The sequence below is a fragment of the Pholis gunnellus genome (genome assembly GCF_910591455.1).
Source record: "Pholis gunnellus genome assembly, chromosome: 13".
NCBI lineage: Eukaryota > Metazoa > Chordata > Actinopteri > Perciformes > Pholidae > Pholis > Pholis gunnellus.
This window is the reverse complement of record NC_136540.1, coordinates 17,042,806-17,061,691: the sequence shown is the minus strand read 5'-3', so window position 1 is coordinate 17,061,691 and position 18,886 is coordinate 17,042,806. Positions and strand designations below refer to the sequence as shown.

The 18,886-nt window shown below is 43.8% G+C and overlaps 1 protein-coding gene across 9 annotated transcripts in view; it reads left to right on the top strand.

The window, feature by feature from the left end:
* The window catches only part of LOC306704851 (unconventional myosin-XVIIIa-like), a 52,544-nt gene extending 36,191 nt beyond the window's left edge, over positions 1-16,353 (top strand). For all 9 annotated transcript variants that reach the window (XM_079171398.1, XM_079171406.1, XM_079171405.1 and 6 more), the window contains 9 exons: positions 340-456; positions 907-990; positions 3,467-3,604; positions 4,595-4,780; positions 4,878-5,017; positions 5,684-5,728; positions 10,303-10,425; positions 10,967-12,407; positions 14,388-16,353. In XM_079171398.1, coding sequence (XP_079027524.1) covers positions 340-456; positions 907-990; positions 3,467-3,604; positions 4,595-4,780; positions 4,878-5,017; positions 5,684-5,728; positions 10,303-10,425; positions 10,967-12,392 — 2,259 coding nt within the window. In that variant the 3' untranslated portion in view covers positions 12,393-12,407; positions 14,388-16,353. The remainder of the gene's footprint in view (positions 1-339; positions 457-906; positions 991-3,466; positions 3,605-4,594; positions 4,781-4,877; positions 5,018-5,683; positions 5,729-10,302; positions 10,426-10,966; positions 12,408-14,387) is intronic.
* The last annotated feature ends 2,533 nt before the right edge of the window (positions 16,354-18,886 follow it).

Here is an 18,886-nt window from a genome sequence, read left to right as displayed (position 1 = left end):
TGGCAAGGAAAGGTCTTGTTAATGTCTCAGATTAGAGAACGCAGATTGAGGGTCTGAATCCAACCCCCGAACACAGAGGAACTCTAAACAGGACATCGCCAATATGCTGCTCTGGCTGCACTTTTCCTTGCCTAAATGAGCCAATTGATTATCTCCAATTGGTCTCATCCACCCTCAGCCAGAGCCCCCCGTCCAGATTGCGTTTCATTGCCATCAGATTTCAGGACTGCCGCGGCCTGGCCAACTAATGACCATTTATCATATTCAATAGCTCATGAATAAGCCCTGTCATTCTATACTAAAATGTGTGCGTTTCCTCCTCCTCGTTTTGTCCTCCAGTTGGAGGAGCAGGTCAGCCGTCTGCAGAGAGAGAAGAATGACCTGCAGTCTCGTATGGAGGAGGATCAGGAGGACATGAACGAACTGATGAAAAAACACAAAGCTGCAGTTGCCCAGGTAACCCAACATGCCGAAAACCTCCGTGAACAGTTCGAGAGCCTTGAAAATATGAATTACTTTTGTTGCATACTTTTGTACAATGCTCCGACCAAAATCAGACAAAAATGTCTCTAGTTTGAGAAGTTGTGGGGTACCGACGTTAACATCCTGTTCCTTTCTGCATGTTTAAGTAGAGTGGCTTTGAGGTTTGGAGGACATGTTGCCCTCTAAACACAGTGTGCGCTCTGCAATCAGGGCGATGCAAGCTGTTCTGCAGCAGATCACATGACAAATGATTTGGCACTGAAGTATAGCATTCATTCACCATTTTACATGACATTATTTTTAATAATTGAAACATACATCGACATAAACCTCCTATCTCTCTCACACACACACACATATCCTAATTCTCTGACTACTAACTTTGTGTGTGTGTGTGTGTGTGTGTGTGTGTGTTTGTACTAGTCTGCCAGGGACTTGAGCCAGATCAGTGACCTGCAGGCCCAGCTGGAAGAGGCCTCGAAGGAGAAGCAGGAGATCCAAGAAAAGGTACAAGGAAGTATTCAGAAGCACTACAGCTGCCTGCCAGGAACCCGCCCGCTGCCTCAACACTTCTCTCTGATTATTGTGACCAGAAAAAAACTGCTCCGTTTCTGTGGCAGCTTCCTTCTCAAAACTTGCATTGCAATTTGCATTTAAATTGTAGGAATCAGCAAAGATTTAGAGTCAAGGAGAGAAATTGTTGTTTTTTTGCCTCTCAGTACTCATACTTAAAGGAAGGGTCATGTACATAAACTCGGCAGATTGTCTCGGTCAGTTTAACCAATTAGATAAAACAAAAGCCCTCATTCCGGTCCTTTCTACGATTCTCTATCAACATGGTGCAGCAGCTTCTGTCTCAGCGATTTCTCTCATCGCTGGTCTGTTTGGTTTGCCAATGCATCATTTTTTTATATTTTGAAGATCAGAAAATTCTCAGGGAAATAACAAGGTGGCAATAGGGAACATCCTCGAGTGTCTTAAGTATTGATGTGATAAGAGAATTGGACACAAAAAAACCTTGTTACTCTACTGTACCGACAGAATGGGAAAACAGTGAAGATGCCATTTTACTCTCAAACATTAAAAAATTCTCTCACAACAGATGCACACCGCTGAGTCATGCAGGAAATGTCAAACTGCTGCCCTGTGACTTTTGTATTTGCTCGCTGCCTTGCACACTCACACACTACTGTGAAGAGACGAGTGGCCCTGAGACATTCATTTGTGTGTCATTCCAAGTACAATGACGAACTTGCATGAACATTTAATACGCACTGTGCTGGGTTCATGGGGAGTCCATCTTTAATGTTTTTGGAAAAAACTCCTTCGCTCTGGCATGAGTACAGGCTGTAGTTATGTGCTTTTTACACGTATTAACAGTCAAAGAACTGATATCAGCATGCGAGACCCCACCTGCAGGCTAACCAGTCCCTGCATGACCCCTAGATAGAGGTTGACATTTGTGATTCAGAGTGAAATATCTCTCAACAACTAGGTTGGATTGCCATGAAATGCACTTCCATGTAACTGTTACAAGAGATCCATTAATTCCTCACCCAGCACCATCATCAGGTCAAATGGTGAGCCTGCAAAATGCCCGTGTGCCTCAGCTGCACTTTGTGTTTAGCGCTAATATGCAACTGTTAGCATGCTAACACAGCCTTTGGTAAACATTAAACCTGCTAAACAGCATGTCCATTGTGCGCATGTTAGCATGCTGCGCAACTGGCTTACAGCTCACTCTTTGAAAGTCTAGTATTTGAATAACATGGCGGTCATCAACCTTGTGTGATTTTAGCACGTTTCTGGGCCGATTGGTTTAGTTGCTGTATTCTGTGCTTGATGATCGAGGCTCGACATAAATGTGTATTCATGGGGTTAAAAAGGTTAATGCACCCGATTCAGGCCTATGTTGATAATAGTGCTTTTATAATAATAGTGCTTTTATAATAACAGTGCTTTTATAATAAGTGTTTTTTCAGAGAATAACCTCTAACATGTCATATGTGTCACGCTTTAATGAATGCTCGCTTTCCTTGTTGACGCTTTTGTTTCCCAAATGAATTTCCTCATGGGCCATCAAAGCTGAATTTACCTAGAATATGGCAATCTAGTGCTTTGTTTGTCTGCACATCACACACGCTCAGGCTCGGAGTGACTGGACTCTCAGAGGGCGTCTTCCTTTAAGTGTTGACATGCATTTGCTAAACAAATCAAACCACCTGCCTTGGAACAGAATGTGTTTAAATATAATTCCACTAAAGGACAGAATTGAGCTCTTGCCACCCACTAACAGCAGACCCTGTTTCTATTAGATTAAGATATACGCATGCCAAAGCTTTGGTCCACTTAGTTATATGCAAAGCCCACCCATCAGAATATTTTTGGCTACATTAGAGAGACACAGCAGGCTGTTAGGCGTTGTTAAAAACTGCCAGAGAAGGCGGCGATAGCCATCTAAAGCATCTGACCTTGAAGTGGTTATCTCATCCCCAGTAGGACGGGAATCTAGCTTCTTTAGTAATATCAAAGGGAAACTCCAAATCCACCGTGTTTCAGATGCAAAGTCCCCCATTAGGTACTGCCTTTTAGGCTGGTTTTCCCCCTTTTATTAGTCATGAGAAAACAATTCAGATGGAACAAACGTGCTTTGCATGAAGCTCTGCTCTTTCCCAAAGCCTGTGAAATTGCTGTGACTCGGTGCTACTAAGCCCTGAACCCCGAGCTCTTCTATTGACCATTTGTGGTAAGATTGGGGGGGGAGCTTATCTAGAGCTCATTATTCAGGCTGGATGCTCCATATTTACATGTACCAAGAAAAACTGAACATTAATTTAGTTTTAATACATAGACATAGCATCAGCATAAAGTATTCCTAAATCCTCACTTAAGAGGAAGTGGAGATCAAGAGGGAGGTGTGCAGTCAGCGCTAATAGTCCTTCGGGAGTGATTGTGTGTGTGTGTGTGTGTGTGTCTCCTCCAGATTCATTCGCTGCAGAGCCAGCTAGAGTTCCAAGAACAGTCCATGGTGGAAAAGTCTCTTGTGTGCCGTCAGGAGGCCAAGATCCGCGAGCTGGAGACCAAGCTGGATTACGAGAGGACACAGATCAAACGCTTGGAGGTGAGATAAAGACTTTGTGTCCCGTTTTTTTCTGTATTTATCAAAAGAGATGATAGAAAATTGAAGGGATGATCCCTTGCATAGCTCCAGATCTTGGAGTTACTCGTCAGGGAAAGCAGCCGTCAGGGAATGAATGTTTTGATTCATAATTGAGAAAAGTGCCGAGCTTGAAAACTCCGAACTCAGAGGTATACTTTCTCATATCTCACAGGTGTTTTATTCGATCATTTAATTTGTTTTCCTTACTTTGTCAATAATTGTTTTCTTAATGACTTCCTATAATTGTTTTATGTTTCTAATTGAATTAGTGCTTTTTGTAAATACCATTATATTGGGGTCAACAAGAACCCAATTCCACACAATGCAGCTTTATAGATAGAACTATTCATTGTTATTGTTTGTTTTTGCCATGGGCACTAATTTAAAGTGTCACACACTCATTTTTAATTCTAGACAGACACAAACAAATCTAATCAAATCTAAATTACATTTTTTCAACCTTTTATTTTGACAGGGAGCCATACCGAGGACATGGTTTTGTATTGAAAGACAAATAACACAAAATAGTGTTTGAATGATTTCGGGTTTTCAATTATGTTATGGTGGGGGCAAAATCACCCCGGTTGGTTTCACCATATAAATATAACACAAATAATATTCACTTGAAATTACTAAATCAAAAGGATGGCTGAAGAATTGATGGAAGCTGAAACTTGTAAGAAGATTAACTGTACCTTTCCTAAAATAATAATTATCTCTTTGTTTTTCCAGATTGTGACAAAAATTACACAACTAATTACGTTTTGAGAAGGAATAAGTTAACATTGTTGCTATCCTTTATTCAATAGTCCTTGTTTGTTAAACATGTTGATGAGAATGGGGCTTGAGACCAACTATGGTGAGCTCGGAACAAACCTTTAAGGGTAAATACAGAACAAAGGAGATTTTTGTAAGCACAAGTTCACTCAGTTCACCTGGAATCCTCCCCAGAGTCTGACGGGTCGTCTGAAGGAGAACCTGGAAAAGTTGACAGAGGAGAAAAACCAACGCATTGCTGCGGAAAACAGGGAGAAGGACCAGAATAAGCGAATGCAGAGGCAGATAAGGGACATGAAAGAAGAAACGGGAGAGCTGTCCAAGAAGGAGGCCGAGGCGAGCCGGAAGAAGCACGAGTTGGTAAGGCTGCCGGGTGCTGGGAGACGTGATATGATTCAGCGGCGCTCACACTAGAGGAGGTAACCGTGCTTCTTCTGTGCTGTGACCCATTCAACAGGAAATGGACATCGAGAGCTTAGAGGCGGCAAATCAGAGCTTACAAGTGGACCTTAAGCTGGCCTTCAAGAGGATAGGTGACCTGCAGGCCGCCATAGAGGACGAGATGGAGAGTGATGACAATGACGACTTAGTAAACAGGTAAAGCCCAAATTTAGCCGTCTAAAGAGGAAGATACAATTGGTAGATCTGTAATGTGTGTTTGGTGCATCAGGGGACACTGTGCTGTAGCTACAATAGAGAACCAGTTATCTTGCTGCAAGAAACTTATAAAATGTGAACTGCTAGTTATCTTTTGGAATAGCCTGTCAATCACAACTTCTATCTTTTCCTTCTCTATCTCCCACATCTTCCTACACCAGTTCCTGCCTAACCTCTTTAGTACTCTCTGAGTCATACTACACTTTGTCTGTTCTCCAAATACCTCTCACACGGTTTCTTTCGGCTCCCTGCTTCTGATCTTTTGTCTCGGCGCCGGATTTCCCTGTTTGGTTACTCCTTCCCTCTTTGCAGAGGGGTTGAGGGTTATGCTAGCTCTGAGCCCACTAAGGTAAACACCGACTGCAGTAATACAGACCTCTAAAAAAGAGAGAGACATTACACGCGGCAGCTCTGTTTGAGACGGAGGCCGGCAACAGCTCGAGGTTTACAATGGATAGTTATTTCATGTGCGTGTGTAAGTGTAAAACTATTTATTTGCTGTTATCTCAGCTGGTAGTCTTTTTGCACTGTTGTTTGTGTATCTCACCTTCTCTTTTTTTCCCCCCTCCCTTGTTCCCCCTTTGGTGTTTTCCACACTTCTGGCAGTTTGCAAGACATGGTGACAAAATATCAGAAAAGAAAGAACAAAACGTGAGAATGGAAAAATGCATCCTTTGTTTCTGTCATAATGGTTGTTTGCAAGTTGTGGTGTTTCTTTTCTCACCCGGTTTCAACCACAAGAGAGAATAATGCAGTATTCCTTAGCCTCTCTGTCTGTGTTGTTCACAACAACACCGTGAGGAGAAGTCACTTTAAATAGAATGGAAAGCTGTGTCTGTGTTGTACATCTCAGATAAAAGACAGCTTAAAGGATGGCCCCGGTGTTTTGTTTAGTTTCTTTTTATTTTGTGCCAAGAGTCCGGAGGTGTCTGTACACAGACGGCCTCGTTGGAGATTTCAGGGCTTGTTTTACTACCTTCAAAAGTTGTTTGAAAAATCTGATGGCACACAGAACACTTTGCAGAATGTTAGAGGAAGCGAGAACTAGAATGGTAGATATACGACACCGCCATTCTCCTCTAAAACAGTCTCACTGCTGTAGAAGATTTATAAAACAGCAAAGTGTTACAGACCTGGGGTAATACTGCATCATTGTCTCCATGAATCGTTTTCTATCAGACGCTTGCAGCCTCATCATATACTTTCATCATGCATTTGCTTGGATTTTTACCCGTCTTCTGCTCCAAGGTGGGTTTTCCAGAGCATATGCAACAAGCCTACATCTCACCGAGTTTGTACGAGGAACGCACTGCACACTATTTTCATTTTATGATACATTCATGTGAAATCAAAAATAGAATATGTGGACACATTTCCAGTATCAGCTCGACAGTTGCTGACAAATTAAGATGAATTGATTTAATTTGCTGATTGATTTTTTTATTATTTTGGCCTTAGTATTACCTCCGTTTTCTACTTCTCTACAATTATTCTATGCCGTTTCCTTCAGTTCACCAATAAGATATGAATATGGACTGAGATTTATCTGTAGAATTCATTACAGCACAGCCTGGAATCAAAATCAAATATTAAGTTTAATAATAACTTTAGACATGTGCTTCTGCAGAAATATTGAACTAAATAGACGTACCATTACTGGTAGTTAACTACATAAATATCTTTTTTTATGTGGCTGCCTGGCACTGGAGGAGACTAGAAAAGAGATAGTTGAACTGAAGAATGTCTCAGGAGGCAGAAGTATGTGCAAAAAATGTGGTCGTTTTTTATTAACAATCACAAAGAAAGAGAGGAGAAGAACTGAAGTCCCAGGAAAATGAACAAAGACGATAAAATAAGCAGGAAAAAGAACTGAAATAATGTGGCCTCACAGCAAAGTGCTACAAACCACAGCTCTCCCACCGTCAATGGCTTTATGTACCCCTCCTGGCCCCGCTCTAATTGGACTGAACCACTGCATGGACGCAGGTGGCCAACGAGGCACAGGTGGGCTGACTCAGCCTGACAACAGTAAGACATGTGGGGAATATGGGCATGTGAAACTGTATAGAGGGAACCCTTTCATTCTATACATTTTCAAAGTGTGTCATGAAGAGATGATCTGTGTGGTGGGAGAGACTTGCATGTGCTCTGGAAGACCTGAAGCGTGACCGTGTGAGCGATGCTCGTGACTGTAAAATGATTGTGCAGCCCGGCCGTCTGTCCACGGCTGCACAGTCAGCAAGTGTTACAAGACAGCGATGGCACAGTGCGCCACTGAAAACATTACACCCAAAAGCTTGGCTGTGGATTTGCACTAACTCAAATTTCATAGCGCTGTGAAACATTTAAATTTAAACACAAATTATCACCTTGTCTTCCTTGTAAAATGTGTTGTGTGAAGGATGATTAAGTTCTTTTGACTGACTGAATTCCATTTTTCTTTTCAGTTTTAATGCAGTGAAAGGATTCTTTGTGGCATGTTACATCATTTAAACCTTCATCAGAGCGGAGTAAAGAAATGTAGTCTTCAGTTTGTGGCGGATAAACCCGTCCATAATTTCCTGCTTTAACCTCTGATTGCCTCTTCACAGCGACATGGCGTTGCGCTCTTTATATGCTTTTTTTTTTTTTTTCATCCGTTTTTCATCAGACAACCCGCGTGTACCGACGCTCTGCTTTTCATTTTGTGCAACTCGAGGAAAAGAGCGACGCTTTTCCGTGTTATTTAATTACCTTTTTTTCCCCCTTGCATTAGCAGCATGGGTGAACAATAATGGAGGAGGTGATTTTTTTTCTTATAATTATGAAGTGGATTTTCCAGATGATTTACATTACTATTCAATACGTTTTTGTACTCGATGCTTCCAAAACAGAGGTTACAATAGCTGGATTATTCATATTGTAGGGGGAGATAATATCAGTTCCCAGCAGGGTAGCAGGCTATGGTAAAGTACAGGGGTTACATATAATATAGGACTATACAGTGCAAACTATGCTTTCATCAGTGTGTCATCTTTTCACATTTAGTGCTAATTTACCTTGAATATGAGATGAGTGTCCACACTATTTCATGCCCTATGCTCTTTTTTTTTTTCTATCCATATATAATTAGCTAATGTTGAGCAGATACTTTAAAAACATGGCGTTGGCACTCACAAAGTGCTAAACCGATAGAACTAAGCCATACGAGATTTGATGCTGAGTGTAAGTATTTGTGACAAAGATTTACAACCAGTGCAGCCAATTGTCAGAAGCTATCAACGTTCACTTCTAAATTCCTGAGGCTTGTTCGTATCTGCGAGCCTCAGGACTGGTTAGCTAGTAGTGTGGGGCCACGGACAAATCGTTTGTGACACCATTTGCACAGCACTCAATTGCTAGCCACCTTTCATTGGTGTGCGTGAGTGTGTGGTGTGTGTGTGTGGGAAGAGGGAGATGATTTTGCTTTGGGCTGGGTTTCAGTGTTTTGTTTTGTGATACATCATGTTAAAAGAAGTCACAGTACCCCGAGATGACAAATTGGCAGCAGGTGTCATCAACTTCAGAGTATTAATGAACCTATTATGCTGTTGTGGTGGCCGTTAATCACTTGCATTTAGTATTCAGGGTTGATGTAATCGCTGAACTTGGACTCAATGTTTTTTACTTGCTGCCGCTTTAAGCTCCTCTCACACTCAGGTCTTCGTATAGGAAATACTATAATCAGGCCATTTAGTCTCTCTGGAGTCACCAGTACCCTCCTCACCAGAAAGCCGGGTCATAAGTTCGATGATGAGAAAGTTAAATGTCTTAATGCTCTTAGAAAACTAGAAGGCCTAAATACCATTCAGTCCAAGAATCTGAGGCCTCTCCTTATGTCTCTGCTCTCTCCCTCTCAATGCTCACACACCACCCCTCTTGTGTAAGAAAAAAAAAAAGAATAGCTTATAAGCAGACAACGAAAAAAGAAAGAAAGAAGGGAGCCGAGAGGACGCTTTGTTCTCTGAGGAAACATGACTGAATGTGTGACACAAAGCTTGGTGACAAAGGAAATGGTATGCTGTTCACTGAGAGACCTACATAGATGGATATGTGAACAAATGATAGAGCTCAGCAGTCTGGCTGTCATCTCACAGCTCTTTGAATATTGTGTTTGCTCCTTAAAAGCATTTTGTTTTTTTTAAACATTCTGCAACATGTCCCGAGGCTCAGATAAGATAAGCTTGGCCAAATCAGAAGATGTGGGATTGAAAATCGCAGGTCCTCTCTCAAAGCCCTGTAACCATCGCCCTGCTACAGTGTGTTTAGTATACGCTCCGTTGTCCTGCTCTGAAACCGAAAACTAAAGAATGGAAAATGTAATTTTCACACAAGTCGAACGTAGTTTAGAGCCTTCTGAACATATGCGTCTCCGCGCAATTTTACACCCGTCTCTGTGAATGTGAAAATCCATTTTCACACATCATGTAGCCAAGGACGACGGCGTATGCAGCGCTGAAGTTGAATTGCAGAGTGTCCTCAAACAAATGGAGGATAACATACCGACCATGACCGCTGTATTGACTTTAGAGGTTACGCCACTCTGCCCTCCTCTTCCTCACCATATCCTGTCACCTTAAGAAAACAACGGGATGCATCATTTAGAAATATCACCCTGGATTTGAAATGAATGAGGCCTGACCTTATCCAGGTGGGATCTACCGAGCTTTTTCATCGGGATCCACAGGTCTCTGTATATTGATTGTTATGTCAAGCGTAGGGCCCCAAGGAGCCATCTCGTGGCTCCGCTCCAATAACAATCACCAGGAGCAGGTGACATGCCACAAGGATGCTAGCAGCCCAGAACCAGCCAAACAAGTTAATTATGCCTCCAACAGCTTCATACATTCTGCCGAGACCGCTCATCTGCGTCTGCGGAAAGTTCTGTCGAAAAAACATCTTGATTGTGTTATTTCTGTCTCACATCATCGTGCTTGTCTGGGTTGTCTTGCATCATACTGGCCTTTTAATATGACAAGAGAATGAATACAACTGTAGCATTACTAACAGAAAGCTTGTGATGTGTGAAAACTAACAATTATTTTGCTTGTGTAATTCCTGTGATGTTAGGCTGCATCGAATATTCACATAACAAGTCACTGCCTAAATTTGTGTATTTAAAGGATTATTTAAAGGACTTGTTAAGATGAATATTTTTTGCTGTGTTGTGTTGGAGTCAAACATGAGCCGATTCTGTTTCTCCGCAGTGGGGATGAGACAGAAACGGATTCCGAGGTGGAGGACCGCGTTGACGGGGTCAAGTCTTGGCTCTCGAAGAACAAAGGCTCCACCAAGACCCTGTCGGAAGAGGGGAGTCTGAAGAGCACCAGGTCAGTGGCCGCATCCCTCTGCATCACGATACAGATAACCATGTACATCCCCGTGGTGACGCAGTGATAAATGTAGCCCAGCCTTAAAAAAGGCCCAGGATTACCCAGGGCCGTTTGCAACAGAAGGATGGGTATTTCATGTGATTAGGTGTCGTCTCTCTCTCCCTGTAATCTGTCTAATGACAGGAGGCGGAACGGGGAAGCGGCTGCTGTCAAATTTATTGAAGTGGCCCATGGCCAGTTGGCGCGGCTGCTTAATGACGCCCCTGCCACAGTTAGATAGATCTCCTCACTGGGAGATTGCCACACTTTCTGCGGTGTATACTGTACATAACAGCAATAGACTCTTGACTGGTCCCAAGGACAAAATGAAAAATGTAATATTCTGTCAAGGTACCAAAAGTCTCTGTTACCACATGTTGCATACAAATATAGATGTCAACAATTTAGAATTTCTTAAGTATGCGGATATCTGATTTTTTTTCTTCTATTTGTCTTCTGTTGGTTGTCTCTGGTGTCAATTTATTACATAACCTTTTAGATATTCAGCAAATGCCGATACCAAGGAGGTGAAAGAGGGTAAGGAGAAGATGAACGACGGAGGTAAAGACGGGAGAGAGGTAGAGCAGAACAGATCAGTGTCTGTCATGAGTTCCTTAAGCTATAGGAAGCGTTCCAACCTAAAAGACTCCATAGGGGGGACAGGCGATGACAGCTCCCTGTTCAGCACTCTCAAAGAACAGCCTGACACACCAGACCAGGCCTCCATGCGCAAAGCCAAGTCTAAGTCTGGAGCGCTCCAGGAGGATTGGAAGAAGAGCCAGTCGCAGGAAGACATGGACGACAAAGGCTCCGTCATCTCCCTGGCCTATTCTGAAGCCACCAGCAGAGCCAGGAAGGGCATGGAGTCCCGCTGGACCTCTCGCAGCAGCCCTGAATTTGATAAGGACTCCATGGTGTCCTCGGCGGCTCCCAGCAGGATGTCCACCCGAAGGGGCCTGCTGGACATGGACGATGACAGTAAGTCGACTATCAGCAGCGTGAGCCGCTCCAGCCCCCGATCGCTGCATCGCAGCAGCTCCTGGAAAGACGACCGACGCAGCGGCTCGCGCCTGTCCGTCGCCCGCAGCTGCGGCCTCAGTGAATTCGGCCTGCGTGTGGATGATGACGACGACGGCGACGGCCACAGCGTGGCCTTCACTGAAGGGGGAACTTCATCTTTCAGTCCCCGCAGTCCCCGCTCCCTCAGTCGCAGCTTTTCGACCCCGGCCCAACCGCGCTCCTCCGACGGGAATCCGCCGGATTCATCGGAGATCAAGATGGTCACCCACCGCAACTACTTGGACCCCGAATTGGAGGCCGCCATCAATGAGGTGCTCAGCTTCAAACCCATTAAGTTCAAGCGCAGCAAACTGGACGAGTCGAGTGGAGAGGAAGAGGATGAGAAGAAGGCGCCAGGAAGCCAGGACGGTAGGAAGAGGGGAGAAGACGAGGGTAGCACATCCAGCCTGCTTCGCTCCGCATCAAGCTCTGCTCTGGACTACGCCAACCGGCCGTCCAGCACCCTGAGCGCCAGCAGCTCCCGCAGTCGGAAAGAGAAGAAAAGCAAACTCTCGCCGTCCGACGACTCCTCCTCCTCAGACGACCGCCACAGCAGAAAGAGCTCAAGGGGGAAGAAGGGCAAGAAGTCCAAGAAGAAATCTAAGAAGAAGCAAAGTGAGTCAGAGGATTCCTCTTCCTCCTCAAAATCGTCCTCTTCCTCCTCCTCCTCCTCCTCGTCCTCCTCCAAGTCGACCATCTCCTACCGCAGCTCCAGCAGTGTCAAAAGGGCCCCGAAACGACCATCTGATGATGACGAGCAGGAGCCTGCAGGTCGGGGGCCATCAAGCAAGAAGGATTCCAAGAAGAAGCAGAAGAAGGTGGATAGCCTGGTGATGAAGTACCGCTACAGGCCTGACAGTGACTGATGCCGTCAGTGGAAGGTGATGCTCGGTGTGCTAATAACCCAGGAGCCTGGCATATCCGAAACTGATCCAGGATCTCTCACTGAATGCACTAACGCAGTTTGCTGTGTGTGAATGTTTTGTATGTATTCTGACTCAGATACTGACTTGCTGACTTGTATTGTACTAGATAAGCCCTCGCTACGTTTTTCAGAAGTCACATTGGCCAATTAGTGCATGCCACCGATTGGTTTCCCTTTTGCTCCTCACAACATTTGTCCTCATCAAAAAACGCCGCCAATTTGCTGTACTGTAGTTATCCGCCTAGTTTGCACTACTGACGCACTCCGGGCCCTTCAGTTTTATTTCCAGATGTCACTATCAACAGCTGCGGATACATTTTATACCGTAATCCGTCATTACAATTCATTGCCGATTTACTTTGCTTCAACGTTTTTCAGAAGCGGCGTCAGACTTGTAAAGCGGTGTTCCTCTCCTGCTTCCATTCTGCAGAGATGGATTGCCGTGTTTCTCCTGACGTCGTGTTTGATGCTCTTACATGGTGTTGAGAGAGGGTTCTCTGGCTGCGGCACAAACAGATGTTGGCAATTAGGCGAAAAACTAAAAGACACCAATTTTTGCTTTAACATGTTAACTGAGCAGAGTTCAAAGAGGTGTGACAACGCTGCTGACATGACTTGAAGTGAACACTTTGCATCACACTTAAAACGCTAGCTCTTAGCTTCAAAAGCCGATCTGTTTTCAGAGTATTTTCACTGATAGTTTGAGCATCTCTGCCTCCTGTGAGAATTAAAAAAATGCGAGAGAGCGGGCTTGAGTTTTTTTTTTCTTCAAGTGTCCTTGAACATGTTTGCCTCTCTAGTTAAAACCTGTCTCTCTCTGTCTTTAATCACTGCAGAGAGAATGAAGACAGTTTGAGTTGACTAAAGGTGGGACTGCCACATGTGTGGCCATGTCAACAATGTGACTGTTTTTTAATGATTGTTCCAAACAGACAGTTTACAACTCAAAACAGTGTTTCACTTTGGAATCACAGTGTTTGAAAAATGTAATCCGTAGCACCACGAGAGAGCTTCCACGCTACCAGTTTGCCAAGAGCGCTGCTTTCTATAGTACACACAGTCGCAAGGCAACAACAGCTAAAAAAAAAACAACCAAAAAAGATGAAAACACCTCCTTCAAATTAAGAGTCGCCTTCACAGCAGATAAACACGCCTGTAAGTCATTTCAGTTCTCATTCGTAGCACTCGTTCTAATGTCTCGCTGATACGGTGTGCTTGTCTTGACAACACTGACATGCAGCATTTGGTATGGCAGAGCACTTAGCCCCCTTTTCAAATATCCAATACTTCAAAATACATCTCACAGTGGGGGGGTTATTGTATTGAAAGGACATTTTTTTGTAATGCTTTTTTTCCTTTGGGTGTGTGTATTAAAGGGCAGTGGTCATGTCAGTGTGGATGTATGAAATCCCTGCAGGGGGAATTCAAGGTAGCGCGTTTGAGTGCTTGTCATGCCATGTGTAGTCATGACAACATCATGATCTAAGGATGCAAGGCCCTGCTTTGAAATGACCTTTAACGCGGCCGGTAGAAGCGACGTAACATAGAGTTATGCTGATGCCTGACATTCACCGTATTAACGGCACACACTATCTACTAGCATGTAAACATTGTGTCTTTGTGTTGTTAAAAGACGAGAGATCCTTGTGTTGATTTCTGTGGTTTAATCCCATTAACACTGTTCCAGGTTTGCTCGTGGTCCAAGAAAGCCTGCGATGCACTTTTCCTATATATATGATGACAATGTGCACATATGTTAAGCATACCTCGCGGGATGTGTTGTTTACTGTCTGGTGTTGTGTAATCTCACAGCCTAGATTGCTTTGTTTTGTTTCCCCATGCCATCATTTTAATCCTCTAGTTTTATTTCTACTGTAAGTAGCCAAGTAGTGATATAATGGCGTGTCTGTGTGTGTGTGTGTGTCGACCCCTACAGCCCTCCTGTCTGCCGCAGACACCCGAGTCTTGGCAGATCTGATGAAGAGGATGACGCGGACAGAGACTCCAGCAGGCAGTCGTCGGGGCGGAGCGGCAGCGAAGGCCCGCTGGCAGAGAGCGCATCGTAACCCAGACTCGGGTCACCTCGGGCTTTTTAGTGACATCAGACACACAGGAGGGGAACCATTCTTTCCCCAAATCCAGCTGCTTCCAGAGGCATGGACAGAGAAGACGCACACTGCTTCAGATAGATTAGTCTGGGCTTTAAAAAAAGAAATCATATTTCACTCCATCACATCATGAAGTGATGCTGCTTTCCATGTGCTTTTCTGTTTCATTCAACACAGCGTTTTGAATAAGTTAGTTAATACAGAGCAGCGAAGTTATATCAGAAGAACTTCCTGGCGCTACTTAATTTATAAGAGCTGCTTTTCAGGCAAATATGAGCCCTCCTCTGCACTCTGCTCTTGGCTTTTCAGATAGCTCTGCCAAGAGGATTTAGATAAGCCCGCTCTGGCTCACGCTCCTCCAAGAAGGTCTGACCAGCCATTAAGACTCATCTCCATTAATGTGGAATATAGCGCTTTGGAGGAGTTAACCCATTTTCAATTAAATATCTTGCTGTAAGTTTCGCTCTGGTGGCAAGTTAAGATGTCCATCATCAAGTGATGCTAGGCCATGATTGCTGACATCAAAGTGAAAAATAAATTCCTATTTGAACCAAGCTGTTAGATGCGACGCATGTGTTTGAAAAGGATTTCAAAGTGTATTTATATAGTATACATAGATATATAATAATATATGTGGAATCAAGGCCTTTACATGAACGTGGTTTTCAAATGAAGTACGATTTTTATAAAGCTAGTGAGAGAATTATTTGGCTCCTTTGAGGCTCTGCCGTGCTTTTGTCCACTTGTGTCAGATTTCTCAAGGTTCAAAGGGAATGTGTTTGTTTGCTATCATAAATGAGCTTTCTCTCGAGCTTTCGAGACCTCGCAGACGCAGAGACGCATTTTCTTTTCTTCTTTAAATGCACAAACACTGGACTTCTACTGTATAGCATAAATTAAAGCTCCTTTTAATGTTGAATCCTGCAGAATGATATTCCGGTATAATCATGTTCATTTCGATGATTCAGTTGCATGTTTGTGCTACATGTGTACGGTGCAGATTTGTTTTTTTGTGGCCATATTGGTTTGAGCAGTTAAATAATAACACCGTTTTCAGCACACCATGGTTCTTCCAGTTTCAAGGTGCCAAAAGCAATGATCATTAAACTGGTGATATTTTGCCTGTGAGAAAAATGTGGGATGTTAGAGGTCATCTGTCCATGATCGCCAATAAGCAGCACTCATTGCGATATTGAGTTATCCGCAGGCTGTTTTGGCAGGGTTTTCCATGTCAGACTCTTAATTTATTTGTACTCCATTAGCCGTCTGTCTGCTCTGTATTACAGTATCGCCAAAAGTCTAAAGCCAGTCTGCTCTTATATTTCAATACTTCTTTGTAGCTGTCCAGACGCACATGAAACTCGCTGGTTATTTCTATATTTGGCTTTACAGATGATTGTGAGCGTGTGAATTTTAAACTCTATTTAAATCGCATGTAGGCAGATTTAAATGACAAAGCACATACGGAATATGTGCATGCGGACTGTCTGCCGGTGTGAAAAGAAAAGCTTCAAGTGTCTGACTTTCTATTTGCATATCTTCTCAGAAGAGGCTAATCTGCATTTTCATGTCTTATTTTCTCCCCTTTTTTGTGTGCTTCACATGAATATTAATGTGGAACACAGGAAACTTTGATGTCAGTGATTCAAAATAGACTTGTTGACTGAAAAAAACAACACAATAACACATTTTGAGTTTCATTGCCTCCAAGTTGGGAGTTGCTGGCATTACACATAATGTTTAAATAAGTTTGTACACTTTTCAAAAGGCTCGCCTGTTTTCATCATTCAACCGATCATTTGTGATATGAGTGATTTTGGAGTTTTTAGATAATAAATTTGGCAGAATCAATGTTGGCTTGCTGTAATTGCATAGAGGTGTAACATGGAAGTGATTCTGTTTCAAATTCACCGCTGTGAGAGAAAAGGAGGTTATGTTTTTTTTAGGTTGTTTCTTTTTCAGCAAAACAATCCATTGATGTTTTCTGATTAATTTTAGCTCATCCACCCCAGAGTAACTTCTCATCATACCCATCCACTTTTCCCAGGAGACCACAGGCGGAAACAAACAATTCATTGAAATGATTAATTCGGAGCCGTTGGAAGACTGAATTGCTCGCGCTACCTTGCAACACGCGGGGTTGCTAAAAACGTGTGCTACACAGCTAAGCAGTTCAACAACAAAAAAGAAAAACGAGCTTGGGGCGAATTCAAGGGGATTGAAAAACCCGAGAGCAAGCGCAGTCTTCCTCCCCACAGCAATCTCTGTTCTACATAGGCGAAGCTTACCGGGAGTCGAAGGGATTGATGGTTTTAGATTACCACCTTGGTTGACATTCAAACGTGTGCGTGTTTTGCTTTAAAGAATCCCTTATTTATCCAACCAATCTGTAGTCGTCCTCATCCCTGTACACAACCTGTTCTGGTGCTTCACTCGGTTCCAGGGAGCTTTTTCTGTAATTTCCCTTCACTTGCGTGCACCCTCTGGGTGGCTGCGTGTTTCTGCTTAAAGGCTTTCCATTGAGTGACAGATTAAATTCTGCTGCCGATTTGACTTATTTCGGCTCCAACACTGTTTCACAAGCCACTGGAGCAGGAAGTCATTAGCTCGACAAAGCCAAGCAAGTCTGTGTTTACCGTGCCACCCTCCCTGTTATTTAGACAGAATGGCCCGGCCGTAGACATCTGCTGCACTGGAAGTCTAATGCGGCGCCTCCATGCACAGGGCTGCCCTGTGCAATAACGTAGAATGCCAGTAGTCCTAACGTTAATGCACGCACAGCTAAATTGCTTATTGAGAAGAGCTTCTGAGTAGGTTATTTCCTCACATCTTTAACATTTTCATCTGGGATTCGTCTGATGTATTCATTGAAACCACTTGTCTCCTCCGACAATATCCTGCGCCGGTGTGGACAAAGATGCAGCTTTTACAATTACAAAGCAGATGGAAAACAGCCAAAACTGAGTCAGGGCTGACTCTTAAATAAAACTGCGTGCCATTTTAATTTAATTTAATTTATTTTGCACAAGCTGCTCTGTTCGCCAAGCATCTCCACATGTTGACCTTGGTTGGAGGCCACGCTGCCAGGCAGTAAAATATGTGTGTGTGTGTGGGGGGGGGGGGGCAGTTATAGGGGAGAACATGTTTATCAGGCATCATCTTCTACTATTAGCGCTCCCGGTTTTCTGCAGGATTCCTGCTGTCAATAAAGCACTGATTGGAGGCTCTGGGACACTGCCTGCAGGGACCAGGTGAGGAGGCTTCATTCATTTGCAATTCAAGACACAGCAGCGTGCTGCATGGGAGCCTCTCTTTGTTTGCACATATCATTTCCACTCTAATGAACACCGCACAGTAGTTGGCCCTTGTAACGAGGATCAAAGGTAGGCTCAAACATTGTTTACATTTTGCGTAGGTCTTCGCCGGGGCCTGGGGAACAATAAGAGCCGTTCTTGTTCTCTTCCCGCACCATTAAAGTACCCACAGCAATGGGGAACACTTTGATTTATTTTGGCTTATGCCACTGCTCATACCTAAGCACAGTTTAAACCTTGAAAACAAATTGCTGAAATCCTTGGAGTGGAAAAATGGAAATGTTGGAGCGTCCATCACCAATTTCAGTGTTGGATTTGTCTCTATCTCCACTCCACAGTATGCAGGTGGCCAAAGTCTCCTGCTGTGCTCAGAGCTGTTCAGTGCTTAGTGTCCCTGCCAAAGGAGAGTTGCTGCCCCTGTCGCTGGTGTGTGTGTGTGTGTGTGGCCTAGGGGGGTAACGAAGACTTAGGATGTACTCTATAGCACTCCACTTCAACTGAGGGATTCGAAAGGGGCGCAAATGGTCCTTCCCCACAGCCTCTCTCAGTGGGGAGGTGTTGGAAAGATCATTTACCTGTTTCCCAAAGTTCCTCGAGCACTTGCTCCCGCATTGTGGTGCGATTTCATTTCTGTTGTTCCCTTTGCTATTAGGTTTTTAGCCCTGCAAACTCAGAAACCTGTTAAGAAATTGACAGGAGACGCAGGGGCATCCTGGCAGCCCCGTGTTTTAGGATTGTTCCATAAAAACCACAATGTCCTCTTGTCTTATCTGATCAGGGACCTCTTTTTGTGTGTGTCTCACTATCACTGCAGTCTATGCTGTACATCCAGCAAATGGCAATTGGTAAAATGAAAATGTAATGATGTGCTGCACTCTGCAGCATTGCACTGAACATTTTAAGGGGGAATGCATTTTTCACTGCACAAACTATAGAACGTATGTGCTTTGTGCATATGATTGATGATCGTGAGTGATTCCTCCACCGTGTGCTGAGATTTATGGCTTTGAGAC